Raw genomic sequence first — 21,936 nt, forward strand, 5'->3', positions numbered from 1 at the left:
CACTCTAATCAGCTAATTAACTCAAAACACCTGCAAAGGCCTTTAAATGGTCTCTCAGTCTAGTTCTGTAGGCTACACAATCATGGGGAAGACTGCTGACAGCTGTCCAAAAGACGACCATTGACACCTTGCCCAAGGAGGGCAAGACACAAAAGGTCATTGCTAAAGAGGCTGGCTGTTCACAGAGCTCTGTGTCCAAGCACATTAATAGAGAGGCGAAGGGAAGGAAAAGATGTGGTAGAAAAAAGTGTACAAGCAATAGGGATAACCGCACCCTGGAGAGGATTGTGAAACAAAACCCATTAAAAAATGTGGGGGAGATTCACAAAGAGTGGACTGCAGCTGGAGTCAGTGCTTCAAGAACCACCACGCATAGACGTATGCAAGACATGGGTTTCAGCTGTCGCATGCCTTGTGTCAAGCCACAAGCCACTCAAGGTCAACGCAGCCGTCTACCAGGAAGTTTTAGAGCACTTCATGCTTCCTGCTGCTGACCAACTTTATGGAGATGCAGATTTCATTTTCCAACAGGACTTAGGACCTGCACACAGTGCCAAAGCTACCAGTACCTGGTTTAAGGACCATGGTATCCCTGTTCTTAATTGGCCAGCAAACTCGCCTGACCTTAACCCTATAGAAAATCTATGGGGTATTGTGAAGAGGAAGATGCGATACGCCAGACTCAACAATGCAGAAGAGATGAAGGCCACTATCAGAGCAACCTGGGCTCTCATAACACCTGAGCAGTGTCACATACTGATCGACTCCATGCCACGCCGCATTGCTGCAGTAATTCTGACAAAAGGCACCCCAACTAAGTATTGAGTGCTGTACATGCTCATACTTTTCATATTCATACTTTTCAGTTGGCCAACTTTTCTAAAAATCCTTTTTTTGTATTGGTCTTAAGTAATATTCTAATTTTCGGAGATACTGAATTTGGGATTTTCATTAGTTGTCAGTTTTAATCATCACAATTAAATGAAATAAACATTTGAAATATATCACTCTGTGTGTAATGAATGAATATAATATCCAAGTTTCACTTTTTGATGATATTCTAATTATATGACCAGCACGTGTATATGTGTGTGTGTGTGTGTGTGTGTGTGTATGTATATATATATATATATATATATGTGTGTGTGTGTGTATGTATGTGTATGTGTTTCGACTGTCAATCTCACAGTCGAAGCTTTGCAGTGAAACAAGGATCATGCCATTTTGCCGATATGGGGGTGCTCAACATCTGATTTTACATAGAATACGTAGGGTGTAAAAGCATGGCGTGTCAGGAGGACGACGTCTGGCTGCTCTGCTCCCTCACCCCCTCCATCTACACTGAAACACACACGGATCCAGATCTGAATGTTTTTATCTCTGTTCAGTTCCCAGATGAGACGCTGCGAAGCGTTTAGCTGCTCAACATGATTGTAGCTGTCATCGACTCCACACAGGTAACAGCTGATCAGGACCTTCTGGTTCTGCTGATTCTGATCCAGGTTGTGTTCAGTAAGCAGGTCGCTCTGTGTTGCAGCTGCAGAAGCTGATGTTTCACATGATGATGGGGAGCCTGGTGATGTTCAGAAAGGACTCTGTGCTCAACATCCTCAGTGAGACACTCTCAAAGGACACCTGTCCTCACGTCTTCCACCTGTGTCCACCTGTCCTCGCATCGTCTTCTTCGTGTGTCCACAGTTTAGTCCCTAGACTAGGAGACCTTCGAGCAGTACAGCACCTGGCAGCTGTTCCTGGCTCACAGCATCCCCCTGGAGACCATCATCCCCATCCTGCAGCACCTTAAATATAAAGGTGAGTGGTGTCCAGGAAAGGTTCCCTGTCCTCCAGTCTGATCAGTCCTCTGACTCCTTTGTCTTTGTGTTCTCAGAACACACAGAGGCCTTGTCCTGCCTGCTGCTGCTGCTGCTGCTGCGGTGTTATAATAATATTATTATTATTATTATTATTTGTATTTTTCAGGACTACTATTTGAAAATGGGCATTTTATAAATTTCAGGTTTACTAGTAGTCATTTTGTTGAGTGAGTTTCCATTAGTATTTGAGTCTAGCACAATACTTTTTTTTTTTTTTTTTTTAGTAGATTTCTCTCAGAGTACAAGTTGTGCACAATTACATTTATTGAGTAAAGAATTAGTGGAATTTAATTTTAATAAGCATCAGTGAATCAATGTAATTAAGTATGCAGAAATTAAATGGACAGTTTTAAAAAAAATGTATTATATTAAAGTTTACTCAAAAATGTTATTACCACTACCATAAAAGTTTGAGGTAATCGGTTTCCACAAAGAGTATTCTGAACTTATTTTGGGTTTACAGTGAATAGTTATACTGCAGGGTATCAATACATTGTTACAAGTAAAAGCCATGCATTCAGATATTTTTAGTAAAAGTACTCATTTTGAAGAATGGCCCATGTCAAAATAATGGATTATAATTATTAATGCACCAATGTTTAGGCATCACTTTAGCTGGGGGGTTCAATAAAGTCTTAACCTATAACAAGATATTATATTAGTCAGAATTTAAAGTTATCCATTAAATGTAGTGGAGTAAAATGATATTGTTTGCCCCTGACATATAGTGGAGTAGAAGGAGAAGGTGGCTTGAAATGGAATTACTTAAGACAAGTAAAAGAACCTCATAAGATTAGTATTCAGATGCCAAAAAAGAAGGCATAATTACTGAAAACTGAGCACAGCATGAATCACCAATCTTACTTAACTTTTGCCTATGGTTTGAAGTGGCCTGTGTGTAACAAATATTTTCACATGCCACATGGGGGTGTTATAATGCCATTTTTGGTTGCCCTCAAAGTTTTTCTGTACACTACTGAAATTCGAAGTTGACAATAATGGGTCCATGAGTTGGTATACAGTGTTTACACTTTTAGAGTTTGTAAGATTTCATCTAAAGTCACAGAGACTAAAGAACATTTATTAAACCAGGCAATCACAGGATGTAGGTGAAAAGATTGATGGATTGATAAGCATGGGATGGCCGGCATTCTAGACATATTTATCTGCTATAAAACACATCAAATATATCTTTACTGCTGCAGGTAAGGGTAACAAATGCAAGACACCAAAATAACACTTTAAAGAGCACATCACAAGCTAAATGCTGACAAATTAAAGAGAGATTATATTAACTGTGAATATAGTTGATGTTTCATAACACTTTTCCAATGCAGAATCAAAGAATTACATCAAGATTCCTGCGATAGCAAAGTGTTCCTTTTTCTGGAAAAACCAAACTGACGCCACCTGATTGTCACAGTAAAATAGCATCACTTGTAGTAGCACGTTTTGCAAAAAGCAAACAAAGATATGTAATGCACTGCAGTTCACTTGCACAAACTTGTTCATGTAAAGGCATTTGCATGTTGTTTGATTCATGTACTTTTAGATATGTCACGATATTAGAGACATATGGTTTGTTATGACACTAAAATATTTTGATATAGAGACAGTTAACATTGGCAATGTCATAGATTTTAGCATTATATATTTGTTTATTGACTTTGTTCACCATTAACATTAGAAGATGTCACGGATGTACAAATATAAGGATAAAAATGAACAGTTCATATACTGTAACTGCAATCATCATATGTGATGGACAAGGAAACAGCACAGCTTTATAACATCACCGGAAAATAATGATATGATACTAATAACATGTTTTTATTTAGCATACAGTGCATTGTTAATGAGTTTTCTGTGGCTTACCATCTATTGTACCCGTTGTGTGTCTATTCGTTTAACACATTTTTATTTTTATACCATTTCTATTAATACTTACTATTTCTTTGCAATATATAAATGTAAAAACTGAGGTGCAAACTTGCACTGTTTGAGAGTGTGAGCTGCACTTTTGTCGGAGGTGCTGAAGTTCTAAAATCTCGCCTAGTGCTTCAACACTGCCACTGGCTAAAGGTACTGCATAAGTGTAAACATGCTTTATTTTAGCAAAATGAAGCACATGTGTGGCCTAAATCTATGTATGGGTGTACAGAGCAATAGCAGTCTTGACCTTTTTTGGCAACATAGTAATATATTATTACATACTATATATTCAATACAAATACTATCTCCCTTTTTTGGAACCATTGGCCCCACCCACAAGCTGTATAAACAACAGCAAAGTGCATAAATCAATCAATTCTAATTAGCACATGTAGGAAAGAATGCAAGTCTGTGTGCATGAAATGTAATTATTTTACAACTGCCAGCTCAGAAATGACCCTAAGACAACCTTTGTACCTCGATGGTGTACAGCTTTCACGGAAATATTCTGTAAATTTCCTAATCCTTTCTTCACTTTGCTGTGACCATTTAAATTCACCATGGATAGTTCTGGAAAGATAGGGACCTTTCAGTTTTATCGCAGTATACCCATTCCAAGAGAGAGAGAGAGTAGACTTACCTGCCCGCATACAATCAACTGGTACAAGCTGCAGCATGTAGAGTGGGGAGGTTAATGGGTCAGTCAACAAGTCTCCCTCCAGCCTTAAACTCTATTGTGTGTAGTAAGCGGCCCTGTGCCTAAATTACATTAATTATGCTCCTACGGCCCAAGGGTCTTGGAGAAATGCGGCCTTATCACTCTGTTCCCTCTTAATGAGCAGCTCTGCAGCTTTAGAGTCTCTGCTAACCTTCTCTGCATGTGTTTTCTTTTTCCCAGGAAGCTGTCAAGTCTCATTTAAATTTTTGAGTCAGAACTTATTAGATATTGTGTCTATCATAAGATGCAACATGTACAAAATGTTTTGTTTTTGTAGTGTGACACTCTCTTAATATCACAAGATCTATGAGCTTCACCTATAGGTCCCATTAACAAACATCCTTACAATTGTGTCTCTCTGTGTGCAGCCTTTTGGTAAATGTTTGATTTGGGAATTCTTTTCTCACAGAAACTAAAACAAGCCCCTCACAGTGCTGTTCTGTGTGATCACTGATGTGGAATGTAGGAAGCTGTGGTGGGAGTGGAGTAGAAAAAGATGTTATAATCACCTGTGGGCTTCTGTTGTGTTCACTGAGGTGGAAAAGGTTGATATTTGCTACACATTTGTTCCCTCATACAATCCATAGATAGATAGATAGATTGTATCCCATAAACATATATATGGGATGGGATGGGATGAAGATGGGATATGTATGTTCAGTATATATGTGTGTATGGATAAAAAAAACAAATCCCCCTCTCACCACTTGCAGGGTGGTATGTGTCATCCTCAAGCTCGGGTCCTCTACCAGAGGCCTGGGAGTTTGAGGGTTCTGCGCAGTATCTTAGCTGTTCCTAGGACTGCACTCTTCTGGACAAAGACCTCTGATGTTTTACCTGGAATCGTCTGTAGCCACTCTCCCAGTTTAGGGGTCACAGCCCCCAGTGCTCCGATCACCACTGGCACCACTGTTGCTCTTACTTTCCACATCTTTTCTAGCTCCTCTTTCAGCCCTTGGTATTTCTCAAGCTTCTCGTGTTCCTTCTTCTTGATGTTGCTGTCGCTTGGGATTGCCACATCTATCACTGCAGCCTTCTTCTTCTGCTGTTTGTCGATCAACACGACGTCTGGTTGGTTAGCTATTATCAGTTTGTCACTCTGGATCTTGAAGTCCCACAGGATCTTAGCTCGGTCCTCAAGTAGACCCCAGCCTCTATTGATCTTGTACTGAGTGCTTGTTCTTATGCCGCCATGATTAATGCTTATGTGCTGTCCTTTAGTCCAGCCTTTTCCCGCCACTGCTATAGCTACCCACTAGTTATAGCTCCTAGATAGCTCAGTGGTTAATGCAACTGACTTTGGTACAGGTCATTGTGGGTTTGATTCCCAGTCAGGGGGGCTTTGCATGTGGACCCATAGGCAAGGTCCCTAATGCTACTTGCCTACTTCAGGCATGAGTGAAACCGCAAATACAAGAGCCATACCGGCTTGGACGTCGCCCGGGTCAACAAGGTCTGTGTCAGGTGCTAGAGAACCAGGGCTGGTTACCACAGCAGCAGGTGGCTCTGTTGTGTGCTGGGATATACTGTATCAGCCCACATAGGATTTACGAGGCTGTGGATCACAATCACAGCTTTACAGTCCACAGGCGTAAAATTAACCTTTGCAATGTCGCTGTCACCGGCATTACAAAGTTCAGTTGCAGCATTGATAAGTGAGAGGGCAAACAGGGAAATCGATAAACGGCAGCACATTCAACAAACAGCACACAATTCGACCTTTGGCTGGGTGGTTAGATAAGTCCACCCTTCCACCCACTCTCCCTTTTTCTGTCTTTCCTTGTTTGTGTGTAGTGTGTGTCCATTAGCCATGATAATAAAGACAGGGGTTTGAGTAGTGGGAGGGGGATCTGGCATTAGAGTGACTTTAGAGAGATAAGATGCTTGCCCTGCCCAAGAACCCCTAAGTAAAACTGAAAGATTTGTGATGTAGGTGGAGTTAGTGTAGATCAGGGGAGGGTGAGAAAAGAGGGCTTGAACATGTGCAGAGAAGTGTGAGGAGTGACGGCAGAGCTGCACTGGCTTGGCAGGGAGTTTTGGTTTTACAGCAGAGTGAGATGAGCTGCAGGGGCCCATGCAGCACTGAAGAAAGAGAGGAAGTGTGATAAATAGTGTGGGAAATGACTGTGTAAATTTATTTGTTGTTGTTCCGGTCAGAGACACAGTCGTTCAGAAATGAATGCTGATGGCAGCAAACAGCGTTATGTGTCAACCTTCAGGCTGCACATCAAGCCACCCTGTGTATCGTCTTCACCAGGGATCAAGCTGGGAACTAGTGACACCCGTACTTCAGACAGATGTACTGACACAGGTAAGGGCTGCATGAGAGAGGGAGAGGAGGATCTAAGGATATGTATTTGTGTTGAAAAGAGCTCAACTGGTGGCATTTTGCACGTTATTAATGTTGGATAGACATAATCTTGAATAGACAAATCTGAACATGGTGATGCTTCCTGATAACAGTTTAGTGCACTGCAAAAACGGCTACAACAAATGCACTTTAATTTTCTCCTGGTGTAAAAGTATTTTTTTCCCCAGAGAAATACTCTCCTAAGTTTGTTGCTGTTATAGTTAATACCCGTTGTTATGTTTGTCCTAAATTGTATGTTTATTGTGTTGGGGGCATTTGACTTCCATGTCAGCCCACACAGCACCAAATTTCTTATACAGTGTTATCTTCTATCTTGTAAAATGTGAGAGCACACTTGTGGCTTTTGCTGTGAAACTGTAAGGGTTCATTTGAAAACACAGCTAGGTTTAATCTTCTGGCTAGTTAGATATGATGTCAACAAGTCAAGTTTATCTACCTTACTAAATAATTTTAGTGCAAACTCTCATCATGCAGACATAACACAACTGTCTGTCAGATGTATCTTTTACATATCAAAATATCAGGAACTTATATCTATTTTGTCAGCTTGACCACGGAGCAAGTGTATTGAAAGTGTCATTTTCAACAGCAATAGTAGGTATTTAGAGCAACCTGTAAGTTTTCAGTTAAAAGCTTCTGCATAAAAAAGCGGTCAGAGAGTCACGATGTGAGAAAGGTGTGAAAATCCACCTCTTAGTGTCCCTGTGTGCAGAGGTGCAACACAAAATAGTTGCCCTGAATGAACACTCACTGCATTCTAAATACTAAGGCTAAAGGTTGATGGTTAAACACCCATTTAGTTAAACCATAACGAGTATACTGTATATGATTTTACATGGCATTATACGTAATAAGATTTGTCCACATTGAGACAAAGTTTTGTTAAAGTACTGCACTACATTTGACAGACCTCTGCAATTAGGGGGTTGACCATCAACAAACACAAAAAGACACTGTCCAATTACCATGAACTGTGTATTTTATCTATATATTATAAGGCAGATGATTGATATGCTAGTACTGTGGTTTTCTGGTCAGTGATGACCTGAATTCACTTGACTTTTAATAAGAGAGAAAATGAAGAACAAAAAAAAAGAGAAGAAGTGGTGTGATCAGTTATGTTAGATGAGGGGATGGAACATTTTCTGTAGCAGGTGTTGCTTCACTTCAAATGTGAGACAAGGCCACAGATTATTGGTGTGACAGTTCAGTGGTGAATTACTGTAAAACACTGTAAAATATTACAACATTTAAATTTATTATAAATTAATAAAAATATTATATGCCAAAAATAAATTTAAATATATACTGAAGAGCGAAATGAGGGAAAGGCTAAAATGAGAACCCTAGATTATTCTTTGTAAAAATAGGGACTTAATAGATGCAGTTAATGAGGTTTTGTGTTTGCACCTCTGTATAATCAGGAAACGGTCACTGATAACATGTTCACTATAAACCCTTGATGTGCATGTGTTGTTATTATTTTCTGTATCTGCCTCCTCACTTCTTTCTCTCTTCCAACCAGGGTCTCTTAACCGCTCCTCTCTTAAACTTTTGGATCCACCCGTCTTCGTAGAGCCCCTGGAGGACTGCTGTGTGGACGAAGGATGTGGCATCACACTGCGTGGATTGTCACCGGAACTCAGCCAATCAAAGTGTCATGGTTGCACAATGGTGAGCAGGGACAAGTTACACTGCTGTATCTCGATGTTTGCTTGGGTTAAATGTTGACCCAAAGGCCCAGATACAGTCATTGAAAATAAACATAGCATACAGTAACATAGTGTCTGTTTTTTTGTTGTTGTTGTTTTTTGTACATTTAATTAACAAAAGCACAAGATAGAAAATCTTGATGTCCTCACTAACGTTCCCCATTTTTTGGAGACTTCGGGATGTTTATTATAATTCAACATTGCCTGGCCATGCAACAGGCTTTTGTCCTGTATCTGGCATCATTGTCTGTCTTTCTTTTCTCTTCTCTTCATTGCTATTGTTTGCACGTTTTCTTGCACATTACACTATTGGGAGAGAGCGTTTCTAGTTTTTGTGTTTGCTCCTATGGGCAGGTGAAGTGGCCCGTTTTGGGACTCCTTCCTTCAATGGCAGGGAGGTTAGTTTTGTGGTGAGGGAGTGCTTGCCGGAAGATGCTGGCGCCTACACCTGCTTGGCAGAAAACAGTGCGGGGAAGACATCCTGCTGTGCTGCTGTGTTTGTCAGAGGTGAGGAAGACACTTGGACACACCGGAAACTGTTCCATAATGGACACAAGCAGCAATTCATGCAGACATCTTCTTTCAATTTTTCATAAGGAAATTAGTGTACAACACAATTTGCTGCTTATTATAAACACTGCCCCTTGCAAGTTGTAATGTAGAGTTCTTCATTCAAAGGATTTTTTATTCTGTTAGTTACCCTGATAACAATAAGTTTCATTTCTAATGTTGTGCGGTCTCTTCTCCCTTTCCTCTTATTGACAACCAATCCAGACTTTGAAACTATCTGTGGTGTGCACAATCGTGTCTCAAATATCCCCACTTCTGCATCCAAGAGCATTACAGAGAATGGAAGGTTACCACAGTCTCCCAAAGAAGAGCTACAAGAGTTCAGAGGACCTGTTTGTATCTCCCCTACAGGCTCTGATAGTCTTAGCCCAGTCTCAACTCCAAGAGGTAATCACATAATGATTCATTTCACACATGTAAAGGATTTGATCCATTTTAGGAGTCAATGCATGGCTCATACTGACACATACAGTGCAGCTTCCTTCCTTAAATGTTTTGATGCACCAGGAAAACATCTCTGCCTCTTTACCATTGTTTTGACCTCTTCCGGATATCTATGTTATATTTGTAAATGGCTAGGAAACACATCATTTCCAGTCCTTGTGTGATTGGTTGTCAGGCAACATACACACCAATCAGGGATTATGCAGGACTTCCGGAATAATGTAGCTTTTTTAAACACCCACTAAAGGTTCTTTATCCCAAGTGAAAACCATGTAGGGAAGTGTACAGTAAAACTTACTGAGTCTGTAAACTGATAGCCATAGAACAGAAGAGCAAAGCCACACCTTTATCCTCCCCTACTAAAAACTACCTGTGCATATCTGTCTCTGCAGAAGTCATTCCAAAGAAGAGATCCAACTCAGGGACAGGTGAGACACACACACACACACACACACACACATATTTTTTCCTCCTCACTCACTATCTCTGCCAAATGACCAAGCAACACACCTGTTATTCACTGCTATATTGTTTGATTTGGCTTGTTCATGTTGATGTAACTTGTCCATTAGAGTTTATTTTGTGTGTGTGTGAGTTGCTTCTGATGCAGTTGTGGTTTGCCCCAAAGCGACACTTTCACTTTAAGCCTTTATGTTTGCAAGAATGTTGTCTGGCTCTGAGTTATTGTGCTCCAATATACTGGGGAACTTTGCCTTAGGGAGTAGGCTGCAACAATAAAAGCATGGAAATCTCTCATAATAAGGTCTGAATTTCTGTTATGAATATTGTTATGTCATACTGTTTTTGTTTATGGTTCTATGACTTAAATATAAATTATGGCTAGACAGGGAGAGTCAACTATTTAGCATTAGACTGCATTAGATTGCATGTTAAGGAGGTAAACTGTAGATACTAAAGCTATTTAAACATCATTTTATCAGCTTGTCAACAGTCAAATTCACCATCATGATGTCACAGTATTTGAATACTGACTGTGAGAGAGATTATAATGACTCTAGCTCATATATGGAATTTTCTAGTCTAATGTAATTTCACAGGAACATTATTTAAATATAGAAAACAGTGCAGACTTCAAATGTGTTTTTGCTTTCTTTAAGGATATTTATCTAAGTAAATAGTGTTATACATATTATTGAACCGAAATCCATTCAACAAACAGTTGAACATTATTAAACACACATGATTACATAAGGACTAGTTGTACGTGTGTGGGGTAGGTCGTCTGTGTTATATAATTTTTCCTATTGATGCACTTAGTTTGCTGTATGCTACATGCCATGCTGTGTCTTACAGTACACCACAAACCACAGATCATGTTATCCCATTCCCCTACCAAGTGTTGTCTCTCTGTCTTTATCTCACAATTACACACCACAATGAATAGTTTCCTTCCAGTTGTTAACCCGACCATTAATACTACAATGGGCAGACAGGCTCTGAGTCAAACACTCTTTTTGTCTTTGAAGGTCCAATATTACATTTTGAAAAACCCCCACAACATGTCAAGGTGAAGGTGGGACAAACTGCCAGAGTGAAGTGTTTTTTCACTGGCAGTCCTCCTGTAGTGTCGTGTTGGATCAGAAACAAAGGACAGGTGTGGTAATTTTAAGGTTTGAAAAATATCCACCTTCTGTCATCTTCACTGTTTGTCAGTATTGATCTCCCTCACTCTCTTTTTTTATCACATAATGTATGTCTGCAGATAGTGGATGGTCCAGAGCTGTGGGTAGAAAATACTGATCTGAGCAGTACACTGGTTATAGCAGAGGCTAAACCACAGCACACAGGTCGCTACACTGTTGTAGTGAAGGACCGCAGGAGCTCAGCACATCACACGGTCACCCTTTCTGTCATAGGTAAGGCGATACACACTCAGCAGTGTCAAGACCATGTGAAGTAAGTTTGCAGTTACTTGAGCACTTTATTCATCATGCCACCAGAGAGGCCACAGCCTCCTGCCTCTTGTCCTGTGATCTCTCGCGTCTCTGCCACAAGCCTTGTACTGTCCTGGTCTGGTCCCTGCTACGATGGTGGCAGTGCAGTCCTGGGTTATGTGGTCGAGGTAAAGAACCAAGGACGTGCTGAGTCTGGGGACTGGAGCGAGCTCACTGCCCAGTGTAAGAGTACTTCATACAGAGTGCGCTCTGGGCTGCAGCCTCAACAGAAATACTGTTTCAGAGTGAGGGCCTACAACACAGTGGGAGTAAGTGAGCCAGGACCAGTGTCACCAGTGGTTAGGATGGAGCAGAAAGGTGAGGTCACATGGGTTACTGATACCACATTTTAAAATAGAGGCAAATATAATGAGGGTTATATTGAAGCCATTGTGTCTTTGTGTGTAGATTTAGACAAACCACAAGAAGAGGAGGCCCCTCAAGCATATATCTGTGTCACTATTGACTCTTCTCACAAAGTCACAGATCACTACAACTTGCAGGAGAAACTGGGAATGTGAGTATCTGTCAGGAACAAACCCCTTTTTCAACACAGGTTTTTTCAGAAAGCACTTTCTTTGGAAATTAAAATAAACAAGAGAGCTTGACATTTCTGGGGAAATTATCTGTTTTATTAATGTTGATTATCTGGAAGAGGGGAAATCCAGCCAAGCGCAACAGAGGGAGGATTAAAATATATGCATGTAGAGACACGGCTCTCTCTGCTCTTAGTACACCAATGCAGGTTTGAGAACACCAGTGGCTGCAGTTAAATTGGCAAATTAATAATGGAAAGAGATGTACGGTATCTCTATTTATGATAGACTCACACTACCACATTTTTCAACACCAATTTCGTAAGGTCCAGAGATAAAATGACTGAACTTGTCGCTTCATTAGGGGAAAGTTCGGGCTGGTGTTCAAGCTAACCCACAAAGAGACAGGACGTGTTTGTGCTGGGAAGTTCTACAAAGGCCGACGTGCCAAAGAGAGGGAGGCTGCCCGTAAAGAGATAGAGTTGATGAACTACCTCCACCACCCCAAACTGGTTCAGTGCCTTGCAGCGTACGATCACAAGCCTGAGATGGTCATGGTCATGGAGTTGTGAGTATCATCATGAAAGCCCTAAGTGGCTGCATTCTCACAGCACCTGCACATTCTGATTGTACACAAAGAGATGCAATAACCATTTGCTGTCACTGTGGTATGTCTGTCTGTAGTATCGCAGGCGGGGAACTGTTTGAACGTATTGTGGATGACAGCTTTCAGCACACAGAGCCTGCCAGTGTGCGCTACATGCAGCAGATCCTGGAGGGGATTGCCTACATGCATCAGCAGAACATTGTCCATCTGGACCTCAAACCTGAAAATATTGTGTGTGTTGACACCACTGGCACCTCCATAAAGATCATTGACTTCGGATTAGCCAGCAAGCTTGGTATGTGAATTGAAACTCTCTTAATATTTACTTGTCGTTTTAGTGTGTGTTTCAATATCAAATTATGTCATTTATATTTAACAGATGGCGACACACCTCTGAAGGTGATGCATGGAACTCCAGAGTTTGTGGCACCTGAAGTGATCAACTATGAACCTGTGTATTTGGCCACTGACATGTGGAGCATTGGGGTCATCTGCTACATATTGTGGGTTACATTATCACTCCCATAGCCCATGCTACAGTAAATGAAGAGTCTGACATTTTGGGAAACATGCCTATTAGCTTTCTTGCAGAGTTAGATGAAAATACCACTCTCCTATTTACGTATATGAAAAATGAAGCTGCAGCCAGTAGCCAGTTAGCTTACACAGAAAAAAGGGGGGAGTGAGCTTTAAAGTGCTTTAAGATGCTGGTAGGTGGATTTTGTTACCTTCAGACAGAGCTAGGCTAACTGTCAACCCCTGTTTCTAGTCTTTGTGATGAGCTAAACTAACTGGATGGTGGTAGCTTCATATTTACAGTAAAGCGGCATCAAACGTATCATCTAACCCTTAACAAGGATGCGAATATGCATATAAACCAATATGTAGAACTTTTCCTTTGTACATTTTTTTGTGTCACGCATATACAGTGTGTTTTTTTGCATCTAATTTGGTGAGAGCAGATTTTCTGACAGTGACTGGGAAATTTAAAGCACACATCACATCAAACTAGAATTCAGTCAGTTCGGCCTTTCATCAAACTGACCTAATCCACTCAGCCTCACAGTCAAAAGGCCTCAACTACAACTCCCAATAACAACTTTGAGAAATGTGAACAACAGACTTATAGGACTGTGTTAGTAGTGATGGTCATGATGGATCAACAGCCTGTTGTTCAAATGTTTTACAGACTTTTATTGCCACCTAGTGGATGAGGGTTGAAACAGTCACTTTGATGACACTGTTGTCTTTCTCCCTCTGGGCTTCAGACTGAGTGGTGAGTCTCCATTCCAGGGTAACAGTGATGCAGAGACCCTGGCCTTGGTTACAGCTGCCCAATGGGAATTTGATGAGAGCTTTGATGAGATTACAGACGAGGCCAAAAATTTCATCAGCTCTTTGCTCAACAAGGACACTAGGTGATTTCCTTAAACATACAGCACGGCCTCCAGATAACGTCTTATCCTCACTTAACTAAAACACTGTTTCCCAGGCGGAGGATGTCCTGTGTGGAGGCACTAGCCCACCCTTGGATGGCAGCATTTGACTCTGGAGATCTCATCACCACCAAGAATCTGTCCAAGGATAAGATGAAGAGGTTTCTAGCCAGGCAGAAGTGGAAGGTGACATGCCAGCACAGTACTTCTATGTTTTGTTTGATGTGTCGTTTTTGTTTTCTGAACAAAATGTTTTACATTTTTGTTACATAGAAAGCAGGCAAGGCCATGTTAGCCCTGAAAAGAATGGCTCTGCTGTCTAAAGGTGACAGCCCTGGATCCCCCACCAGTCCTGGAGAAGGTAAGATAATAAAAAGAATGTGAGTACATTCTTTTAGTATCTTATCAGGACCATTTTGGTTTCCTGGTTTAATCTGTCTGTTGAGTAGTTTGGGGTTTTTCCCCCTCTTTCATCCGCTTCCTCTTTCCTCCCCCTGTCTGTCCCAGACTCACCCCTGAGCCAGGAGGCAGAGCATGCCTTGCAGTCACTGGAGCTAAAGATGCAGGGGCCACCCCAGTTCACCCAGAGCCTGGAGGACCAGACAGTAGCTCAGGGATCCACTGCTCGTCTCTCATGTCACCTCACAGGTACACACAACTTCTTGAGTCCTTCATTGAAGAGCTGGTGTCAGTTTAAAAGGTCATAATTCGGGCCTCAAAGACTTGCATCTTGACTTGCTTGTGGAAGAGTTGACTTAAACTTTCCCCTAAAAGATGTAAAAACTTTGTGTTGCAACCTTTCGCCCCTGTCCTCACACCACCCATCTATCTTGGCAGGATACCCTGACCCAGAGGTGGTGTGGCTGTGTGGTAAAGAGCCTGTGATAGAGTCAACCACAGTGCAGATCGAGTATGAAGAAGACGGCTGCTGTACCCTGGTCTTAGCCAAGGTTGGCCCAAAGGACACCAACGTTTACACCTGTAGAGCCACCAATGACCACGGGGAGACATTCTGCTCAGCCAAACTCATTGTTCAAGAGTAGATTCATTAAATCTAGAGAGATAAAATGTGTAAACATAATGTTCTTGAGTGCCTTGAACAGTTGTATTGTACTTTCTTGTTTTAATACAAATCGGGACCAAACTGTACATCCTGTACTGCTGGAAATACATAATGCATGTATTATTATATAAAAATATTTTAAAAATGTATGAACAGAAGAATATTGTTACAGAGCTAAGCATAGATAAAGGTTCATATTTGTTCATGGGACTAAAAATTGGTTATTCACTGTCTTCAACCATGAATCTATTTCTTTATTTTGTCTTATGAGTGAATCATTTAAAAATTTCTTTCCAAACCCATCATCTGGCAATATGAATAAATAGATATCCCTTTAGAAAAACATACAGGCTTGCAACCTGTTTGAATGAAAATATCTGAATCACATAATTTTTGACCAGGAAAAAGACTTAAGCAGAAGATTTTTTTCAAAAACTACTTTTAAACAATTACGCAATGGAACAATATTTTTTTTTGTGTAACAGATAAACACTGTATATCCATTACAATATCCAAAAGACATCTTTGTAAAACCAAATGTGCAAAAAATTAAGGGGTGTCAAAATTTTAACACAGCACTGTAAGTAGTAACAGTTACCTTAGGAATGTGTCTTTGAATTGTATTAAAAGATATACTCAAACCATCATGCTGTATCTATTACATGCTACATGTCATTATTTTTTCACAATGTGAATGTAAGACTGAGATGTCGCTTGAGTTGCTGCAGACCGGAGACCTTTGAAGTACGTGCCATTTACCAATGCTTTTATGTACACATGATTTATGAGCACTTGTACTGGGTCAATGCGAGGTGTGTTTTTTCAAATTACTAGTGACTATAACTGCCAAAGCAGGAGAAACTGCGCATTTTGGGCTCATGAACAGAGAGACACAGTTGAGTGGAACCTCCCATCCAACACAGAAAAAGGCAAATGATCGTTCTTCATTGCTTTTTGCCTCAATTTGCAGGTTGCCATCATAGATTCTTCGACAATATGCTGAGACACCAACTCCTCAAGAATCTCCGTTTTAAGAAACTCCTCGTTCGCAGTTCTGCTGCAGTAATCCTGTGATCTGCTCACACAGACTGTAAAGTAGCCCACTCTCCTTTGCAAGCAACTGATACTTATGACATTCCTCCAACCCACACTTTATCTGATGATGATTTTCCCACGTTTTTCGCTGTACATGGATCGGCACAGAAACCCCATAAGAAACTTTTTGGACAGCAAATGTTCCCAGTGTTTCATCAACACATATATTTTTTAGATGTGAAGTAATATCCCTTAGCCTCGCAAGCTTCTTGTATAGGCACCCAGTGCTTTTATTGTTAAAGTGAGTAATGTGGGCACCACTCCCACTTTGAACTTCTGACACGGTGAGATGGCAGTTTCATTGTGTCATGAGACACTGCAGCAACCTCGACTGAAGCCTCAAGTGAACAGGCATCTGTGCTAGAGACCTCAGGTTGTGAAGCTGTGGGAATATTGCTTGATACTGGTGAAGCTACAGGGGAGTGGAGAGAAGCTGGGATTCGAAGTGTGTAACAATAGTCTTGATCAACAAGTCGCATTAGACTCCATAGCCTCTTCCAGCAGATCCAGGAAAGTTGGGTGAGACTCCGAGTTAGGTACTGCTGACATTGCAGGTGGAGAAGGGGGCATTGCCAGAATCGTAGGAGGACATGTGTTGAAATTTCCTGGGAAGCAGGAAGATACAGCTGTGATGATGCTAATTGAGGAGGCACCGCCCTTTGCTGGCTACCTGCGTGTCTCGTAGCTTTGTGTTGTGTGTAGCCTATGTATGAACAATCTTTACTGGGTGCGCCATTAATGAATATTTCAGATTTTTGATTTTAAGGTCTTCAGCTGGTCATATTTGTCGAAACCTTTCAGCTCTAATCAGGACTCTTGATGGGTGCATTGCTTTTTTATGTCTTGTCCTGTGTGTTCACACTGGTTGTCCTTTCTGTTTATATTATACAGTATGTTGTGTGATGTGAGCTGGTGGCAATTGAGTTAAAGTTAAAATAAAGTAGTAATCTAATCACAATAAGGGTGGTGCCACTGCCAGTGGCAAGGGAGTTCCCATTCCATCCATCCATCATCAACCGCTTATTCTGTGTACAGGGTCGCGGGGGGCTGGAGCCAATCCCAGCTTACATTGGGCGAAAGGCGGGGTACACCCTGGACAGGTTGCCAGTCCATTGCATCACAGATAGACAAACAACCACTCACATTTATTCTCAAGCAAATTTCTCTAATTTGCTGCTTTTTCAGCTAAACACAGAATGAATAAAGTGTATTTTAATTTTACTGTCAAAGCATTAGACCCATTCAGACCTAAAATCCTGTTGTTTAAATCAAATAGTGAAGAGCAGAAAACCACTGAAGGTGTTGTAGTTCATGCCATCATCATAGACCATCCTGTTTGCTTGGAGCTCCACGTACACGTTGTCTCCCACCTCGAGGGGGATGACCACAGCGTTGCTGCCCATGTCATTGGCATCAGACCCTGCAGTGTCCCAGACAGATGTTAGCCGTTCACTGTTCTTCATGAGGCTCACAACAGAGTTGGGAACAGGATTGAGGTTGTTGAACATGGAGAATCGAAAGAAGTACATTCCTTTGACCATTGCTGTGAAAATACCTGCCAAAATGAGGATAATTGTTTAAATTTATTTATTTAAAACTTACTTTTTCTCTCTGTGTCTCTTTTTCTCTCTAGTATACACTACCTGTTGAAGGATTGTAGCTATTGCCAGTGTTGGAAAAGACCCTCTTATACTGCAGTGGGGCAGCAGTGGTGAAAGGTCCAGTGTTTCCAGAGCCAGATTCCCTGAGAGCTGCAGAAAAGGCCACCTGAGGTGTCCCTGAGAGCATCACATTACCACAAACACATCAGAGGTCAGAATTTATACAGCAAAGAATTATTTCCCATCTCTTTCCCATTCTCATTAAAACATTTGCTCTGTTACCTCCAGTCAGGCTTCGCAGCTCCAGGACTTTTTTTTCAGTGTTTTGCAACTTATCCTCCAGGAGTGTTATTTTTTCCGCCATGTTTGTGATTTTCTCTCCCACTGCTCCCAGGTTTTGAGTGATGGAGGTGAGACAGCAGGTGTCACAGCAGCTGGCTGATCCTGAGCACTGACGGACGTTTTCATTAACTTGCACTTCACATAGACAGCAGCTAAACGTTAGAATCAAGACTGCAATCTTCTTCATCCTTGTGGTTTTGAAGTCTCTGCTTCTATGCACTCTTTCTCTGTCAAGCTTCCCCCTTTTATACTTCATCTGACATTGCCCAAAACAAGAAATACCAATTTCAGGAATGACAACATTTTCTTTTGTTACAAAGCAGGTAAGGTCACGTTAGCCCTGAAGGGAATGCCTCTGCTGTCAAACAGTGACAGCTCTGGATCTTCCACCAGCCCTGGAGAAGGTAAGACACTCACATTCTTCATAATCAGGACCATTTTAGTTTCCTGGTTGAACATGTGTGTACAGTAGTCTTGGGACATTCCTCCTCCTACATCTGCTTCCTCCTTCCTCCCCATCTCTGTCCCAGAATCACACCTGTGCCAGGAGGCAGAGCATGCCTTGCAGTCTCTGGACGCAAGATGCAGGAGCAGTAGCTCAGGGACCACTGCACTTCTTATCTTCAGAGCAGTGATTTTGAGACTGGAGTCAGACTGAAGAATAATGAAGACTTTACTTAAAACTTAAATCTAGACACATTGCTTTGAAAGAAATATTTAGATAATGTCAGTTTAATGTTTACCGTTAAGGCCTGAATGATTTGCTCTTGACTTTCTAATGAAGACTTAACTTTTCTTATTCCTTTGAACGACAGGGCTCCAAAAACTATTAAAACCACATCAGTGAGCCACACTGTTGCACTGGGTGACATTGTTCTTCATTACCATGAACATAGCCATTGTAGATTATTTAGAGTCAATCCCACATACATTGTCTTGATGCCATACTCAATAGTGCACCAAATCAGCATCGGAAAATAGTCCCCAACAAACATACAATTTGTTGTTTTTATTCACTGCTATCCTGCTTGAGTAACGTTTCCTAAAAACTACAGTTTTCAGCAGAAAGCAAGGATATAGCTAGCCTTATCTTTAGCATCAGTATGCAGTTTCTTATCTAATAACTAGAAAAATGACAGTAACCCATGGTACTTTGGCCTATGATAGGCATAAGTGCTGAACTCACTTTAACTGGGTTTCCATAAGTTGTGTATTAGCGTTCCTGTGTTCAATCAGGTTTTTCATCAGGAACATGTGTGTGGAGGTTGCCAAGCATTTGGGGAAATAACAGTTTTTTTCTCATGTCAACAAAAAGATGTTTCACTGCCTTACTTTTTACACAATCCTGGAGATCAGGTACAAGATCAACCCTTCGCATCACATCATGAGTGTCATGATCCTGTCTGTGTGTCTTGTATGAGAGTCTGGGTTTAGTTCCATGTCCTTAGTTCATGTTTTGGTATTCATCCCATGTCTACTTGTCTAGTGTTCTCTCTGTTTCCCATGCTCTCTGCCTGCCTCGTTAGCCCTGATCCCGCTCACCTGTGTTGCTCCTGCCCCGCTCGTTAGTCCCTGTGTATATGTATGCCTGCCTGTCTCTCCAGTCTTTGTCACGTTTTTGCGTCTTGTTGAGTGTTCCACCTTGCTCCGTTTTCCCTGTTTTGGATTTCTTTGTTTTCGGATCGCCTTGTGTTTCCTGGATTACCTTGTTTGGACTTTTGCCCTGAGCTCCATGTAAGCCTGTCTTAGTTTAGTTTTTGAATTAATAAATCCTTTCTTTGAACTGCATCCTCCTCTCGCCTTGCCATTGTCTGCATTTGGGTTCTCACCTCAGTCTGCACTCAGCGCCCCGACCCGTGACCACACATGGACCCAGTAGACGCAAAAATGGAAAGGGAGAAGTTTCTGGATGTCTTGGCCGAATTGTGGACTATCTGGCAGTTTGTGTCAAGCCGCTCTCACCAGGGCCCACCGGGAGGCAGCCACAAAGCCATGGTTGCGGCGTCAGTTGCCAAGGTGGGCAAAAAGTTTTTTTGAACACTAGCATCCCTGCGGCTAGCCCCCAGCCTGTTTCCCGGCCCGCTAGCACTGCTAGCCCCCAGCTCCTCGGTCCGAACACCTCAGCCCAGCTGCGCCTCCAGAGCACCCAAGCTTTGGGTGCCGACCTGCTCCTGCTCAGCCCCCAGTGAGTTTGCTGCCTCACTGTTGGCCGTCCTAACCAACCCCTTGAACTCGGCCTGCTAGGCCATCCCACTGAGTTGTCTGGCCCCCCCCGGCCCAGTTCTCAGGCCTGAGGTTCCCCCGTCTGGTCCCCCTGTTCTGCCCGGCCTGCTGAGTCGACCTCTGGGTCGGCCGCCTGAATTTGGGCCCCTGAGACTCGTGCTTTGGGTGTCTTTGCCCTGAGCTCCATGTAAACCTGTTTTTAGTTTAGTTTTTGAATTAATAAATCCTTTAATTGAACTGCATCCTCGCCTTGCCATTGTCTGCATTTGGGTCCTCACCTCAGTCTGCATTCAGCACCCCGACCCGTGACAATGAGGGTCTTTCGTGTTCCTGTGATGGAGTTTGACATGTAGTACGAATGGAGGCTTTTCCCAATTAATGGATGTTCATTTTCTTCTGAATTCTCAGATTTCTTTCTGAGCCATGGCAAGGGCACTATCAGTTTTCGACAATCGGCTTTACCCGAGTTCTGTTTTTCGGGGCTGCTGGTCTTCCTTCATGAGGATGAAATGGGGGGGGGGTGTTGTTACCAAACCATGTGCAGAGTCATATAGGCAAACATTTGGGAAATGAAAAGAAGGTCAACAATACCTCTTTGACTTTCTGTTTGTAGGTTGAATTTTAGACTGTACACAATGCCATGGGAGCATGCAACCAAAGACCATCCACCTGTGTGGGGGGGATGTTAATGTTTTCTGGCTATTACTGATCTTCTTTATGTCACACTTTATTCAAACTTACCAGAGGCATCCCGCAATAGAACAATACACATTGCCAACTGCACATGTGCATACGAGGGCTGTTCACTAGAGTATCTGTACGGAAATATGAAATCTATCTCAAAATAAAACAATCTCAACTGTTTGAGTTATATAAAACTCGCTGAATGGCCTATTTTGCTAATCATTGTCATTTCCTATGGTGGAGTCAAGAGTTAATGTTGTCCAGTGGCTTTGGCCCAGAAGACCCACTGACCTACTCAGCTGAATTATTGTTCAGAAATAGATTCTGTGTATGCATCTACAAAACCTCACATGCACAGGTATTTTTGTATTGCTTTTATATTTTTATTTTCTTTTGTATTTTTTGAAATACAGGCATTTTTATGGTCAATACAAATAATCACAATGTTAGGTGAAAGTACAGATACAGGCGTTGCACAGGGAAAGCACCACATTTATTTTGATAGTTATTAATAACTGTAGTAGCAGTGTGGATAAAATGTATATTCCTTTTACTTTAAAAGCATGAAGACTTCTTCAGACCTGAAATCATGTTGTTTAAATCAAATAGTGAAGAGCAGAAAACCACTGAAGGTGTTGTAGTTCATGCCATTATCATAGACCACCCTGATTGCTTGGAGCTGCACATACACGTTGTCTCCCACCTCGAGGGGGATGACCACAGCGTTGCTGCCCATGTCATTGGCATCAGACCCTGCAGTGTCCCAGACAGAT

At 41.7% G+C, this 21,936-nt stretch overlaps 3 protein-coding genes and 2 long non-coding RNA genes across 8 annotated transcripts in view; 4 read left to right on the forward strand and 1 right to left on the reverse strand.

Annotated features, from left to right (window-relative positions):
- The window catches only part of LOC123967290 (zinc finger protein 385C-like), a 611,432-nt gene that overhangs the window by 109,091 nt on the left and 480,405 nt on the right, over positions 1–21,936 (forward strand). The gene's annotated exons all lie outside the window — the stretch shown is intronic.
- Positions 1,676–15,863, forward strand: mylk5 (myosin, light chain kinase 5). 2 transcript variants are annotated; one of them, XM_046034287.1, is made up of 18 exons: positions 1,676–1,812; positions 6,682–6,835; positions 8,421–8,569; positions 8,962–9,114; positions 9,382–9,564; positions 10,014–10,049; positions 11,109–11,236; positions 11,345–11,498; positions 11,583–11,894; positions 11,985–12,093; positions 12,477–12,680; positions 12,797–13,014; positions 13,099–13,222; positions 13,988–14,137; positions 14,212–14,341; positions 14,429–14,516; positions 14,663–14,803; positions 14,993–15,863. In XM_046034287.1, the coding sequence occupies exons 3-18, from the start codon at positions 8,503–8,505 to the stop codon at positions 15,196–15,198; spliced, it is 2,403 nt and encodes an 800-aa protein (XP_045890243.1). In that variant the 5' UTR covers positions 1,676–1,812; positions 6,682–6,835; positions 8,421–8,502; the 3' UTR covers positions 15,199–15,863. The 2 variants fall into 2 exon arrangements, with proteins under 2 accessions (XP_045890243.1, XP_045890234.1); XM_046034278.1 differs by lacking the exon at positions 1,676–1,812 and having other exon boundaries at positions 6,586–6,835.
- On the reverse strand, positions 15,646–19,722 carry LOC123960004 (complement C1q-like protein 2). Of its 3 annotated transcripts, none has more exons than XM_046034446.1 (5): positions 19,589–19,710; positions 18,674–18,910; positions 18,197–18,512; positions 17,957–18,091; positions 15,646–17,868 (listed from the first exon to the last, which is right to left on the reverse strand). In XM_046034446.1, exons 2-5 carry the CDS (start codon positions 18,773–18,775, stop codon positions 17,582–17,584), a joined length of 840 nt encoding a protein of 279 aa, XP_045890402.1. In that variant the 5' UTR covers positions 18,776–18,910; positions 19,589–19,710; the 3' UTR covers positions 15,646–17,581. The 3 variants fall into 3 exon arrangements, with proteins under 3 accessions (XP_045890402.1, XP_045890411.1, XP_045890420.1); XM_046034455.1 differs by lacking the exon at positions 19,589–19,710 and adding an exon at positions 19,443–19,555; XM_046034464.1 differs by lacking the exon at positions 18,674–18,910 and having other exon boundaries at positions 19,589–19,722.
- LOC123960097 lies at positions 17,986–18,934 on the forward strand. Its single transcript, XR_006822440.1, has 3 exons — positions 17,986–18,125; positions 18,580–18,660; positions 18,787–18,934. It is a non-coding gene; the product is annotated as an uncharacterized LOC123960097 (long non-coding RNA).
- Positions 19,771–20,721, forward strand: LOC123960059. The gene is made up of 2 exons (XR_006822429.1): positions 19,771–19,990; positions 20,091–20,721. It is a non-coding gene; the product is annotated as an uncharacterized LOC123960059 (long non-coding RNA).

This window comes from Micropterus dolomieu, linkage group LG02, assembly GCF_021292245.1.
Source record: "Micropterus dolomieu isolate WLL.071019.BEF.003 ecotype Adirondacks linkage group LG02, ASM2129224v1, whole genome shotgun sequence".
Classification (NCBI taxonomy): Eukaryota; Metazoa; Chordata; class Actinopteri; order Centrarchiformes; family Centrarchidae; genus Micropterus; species Micropterus dolomieu.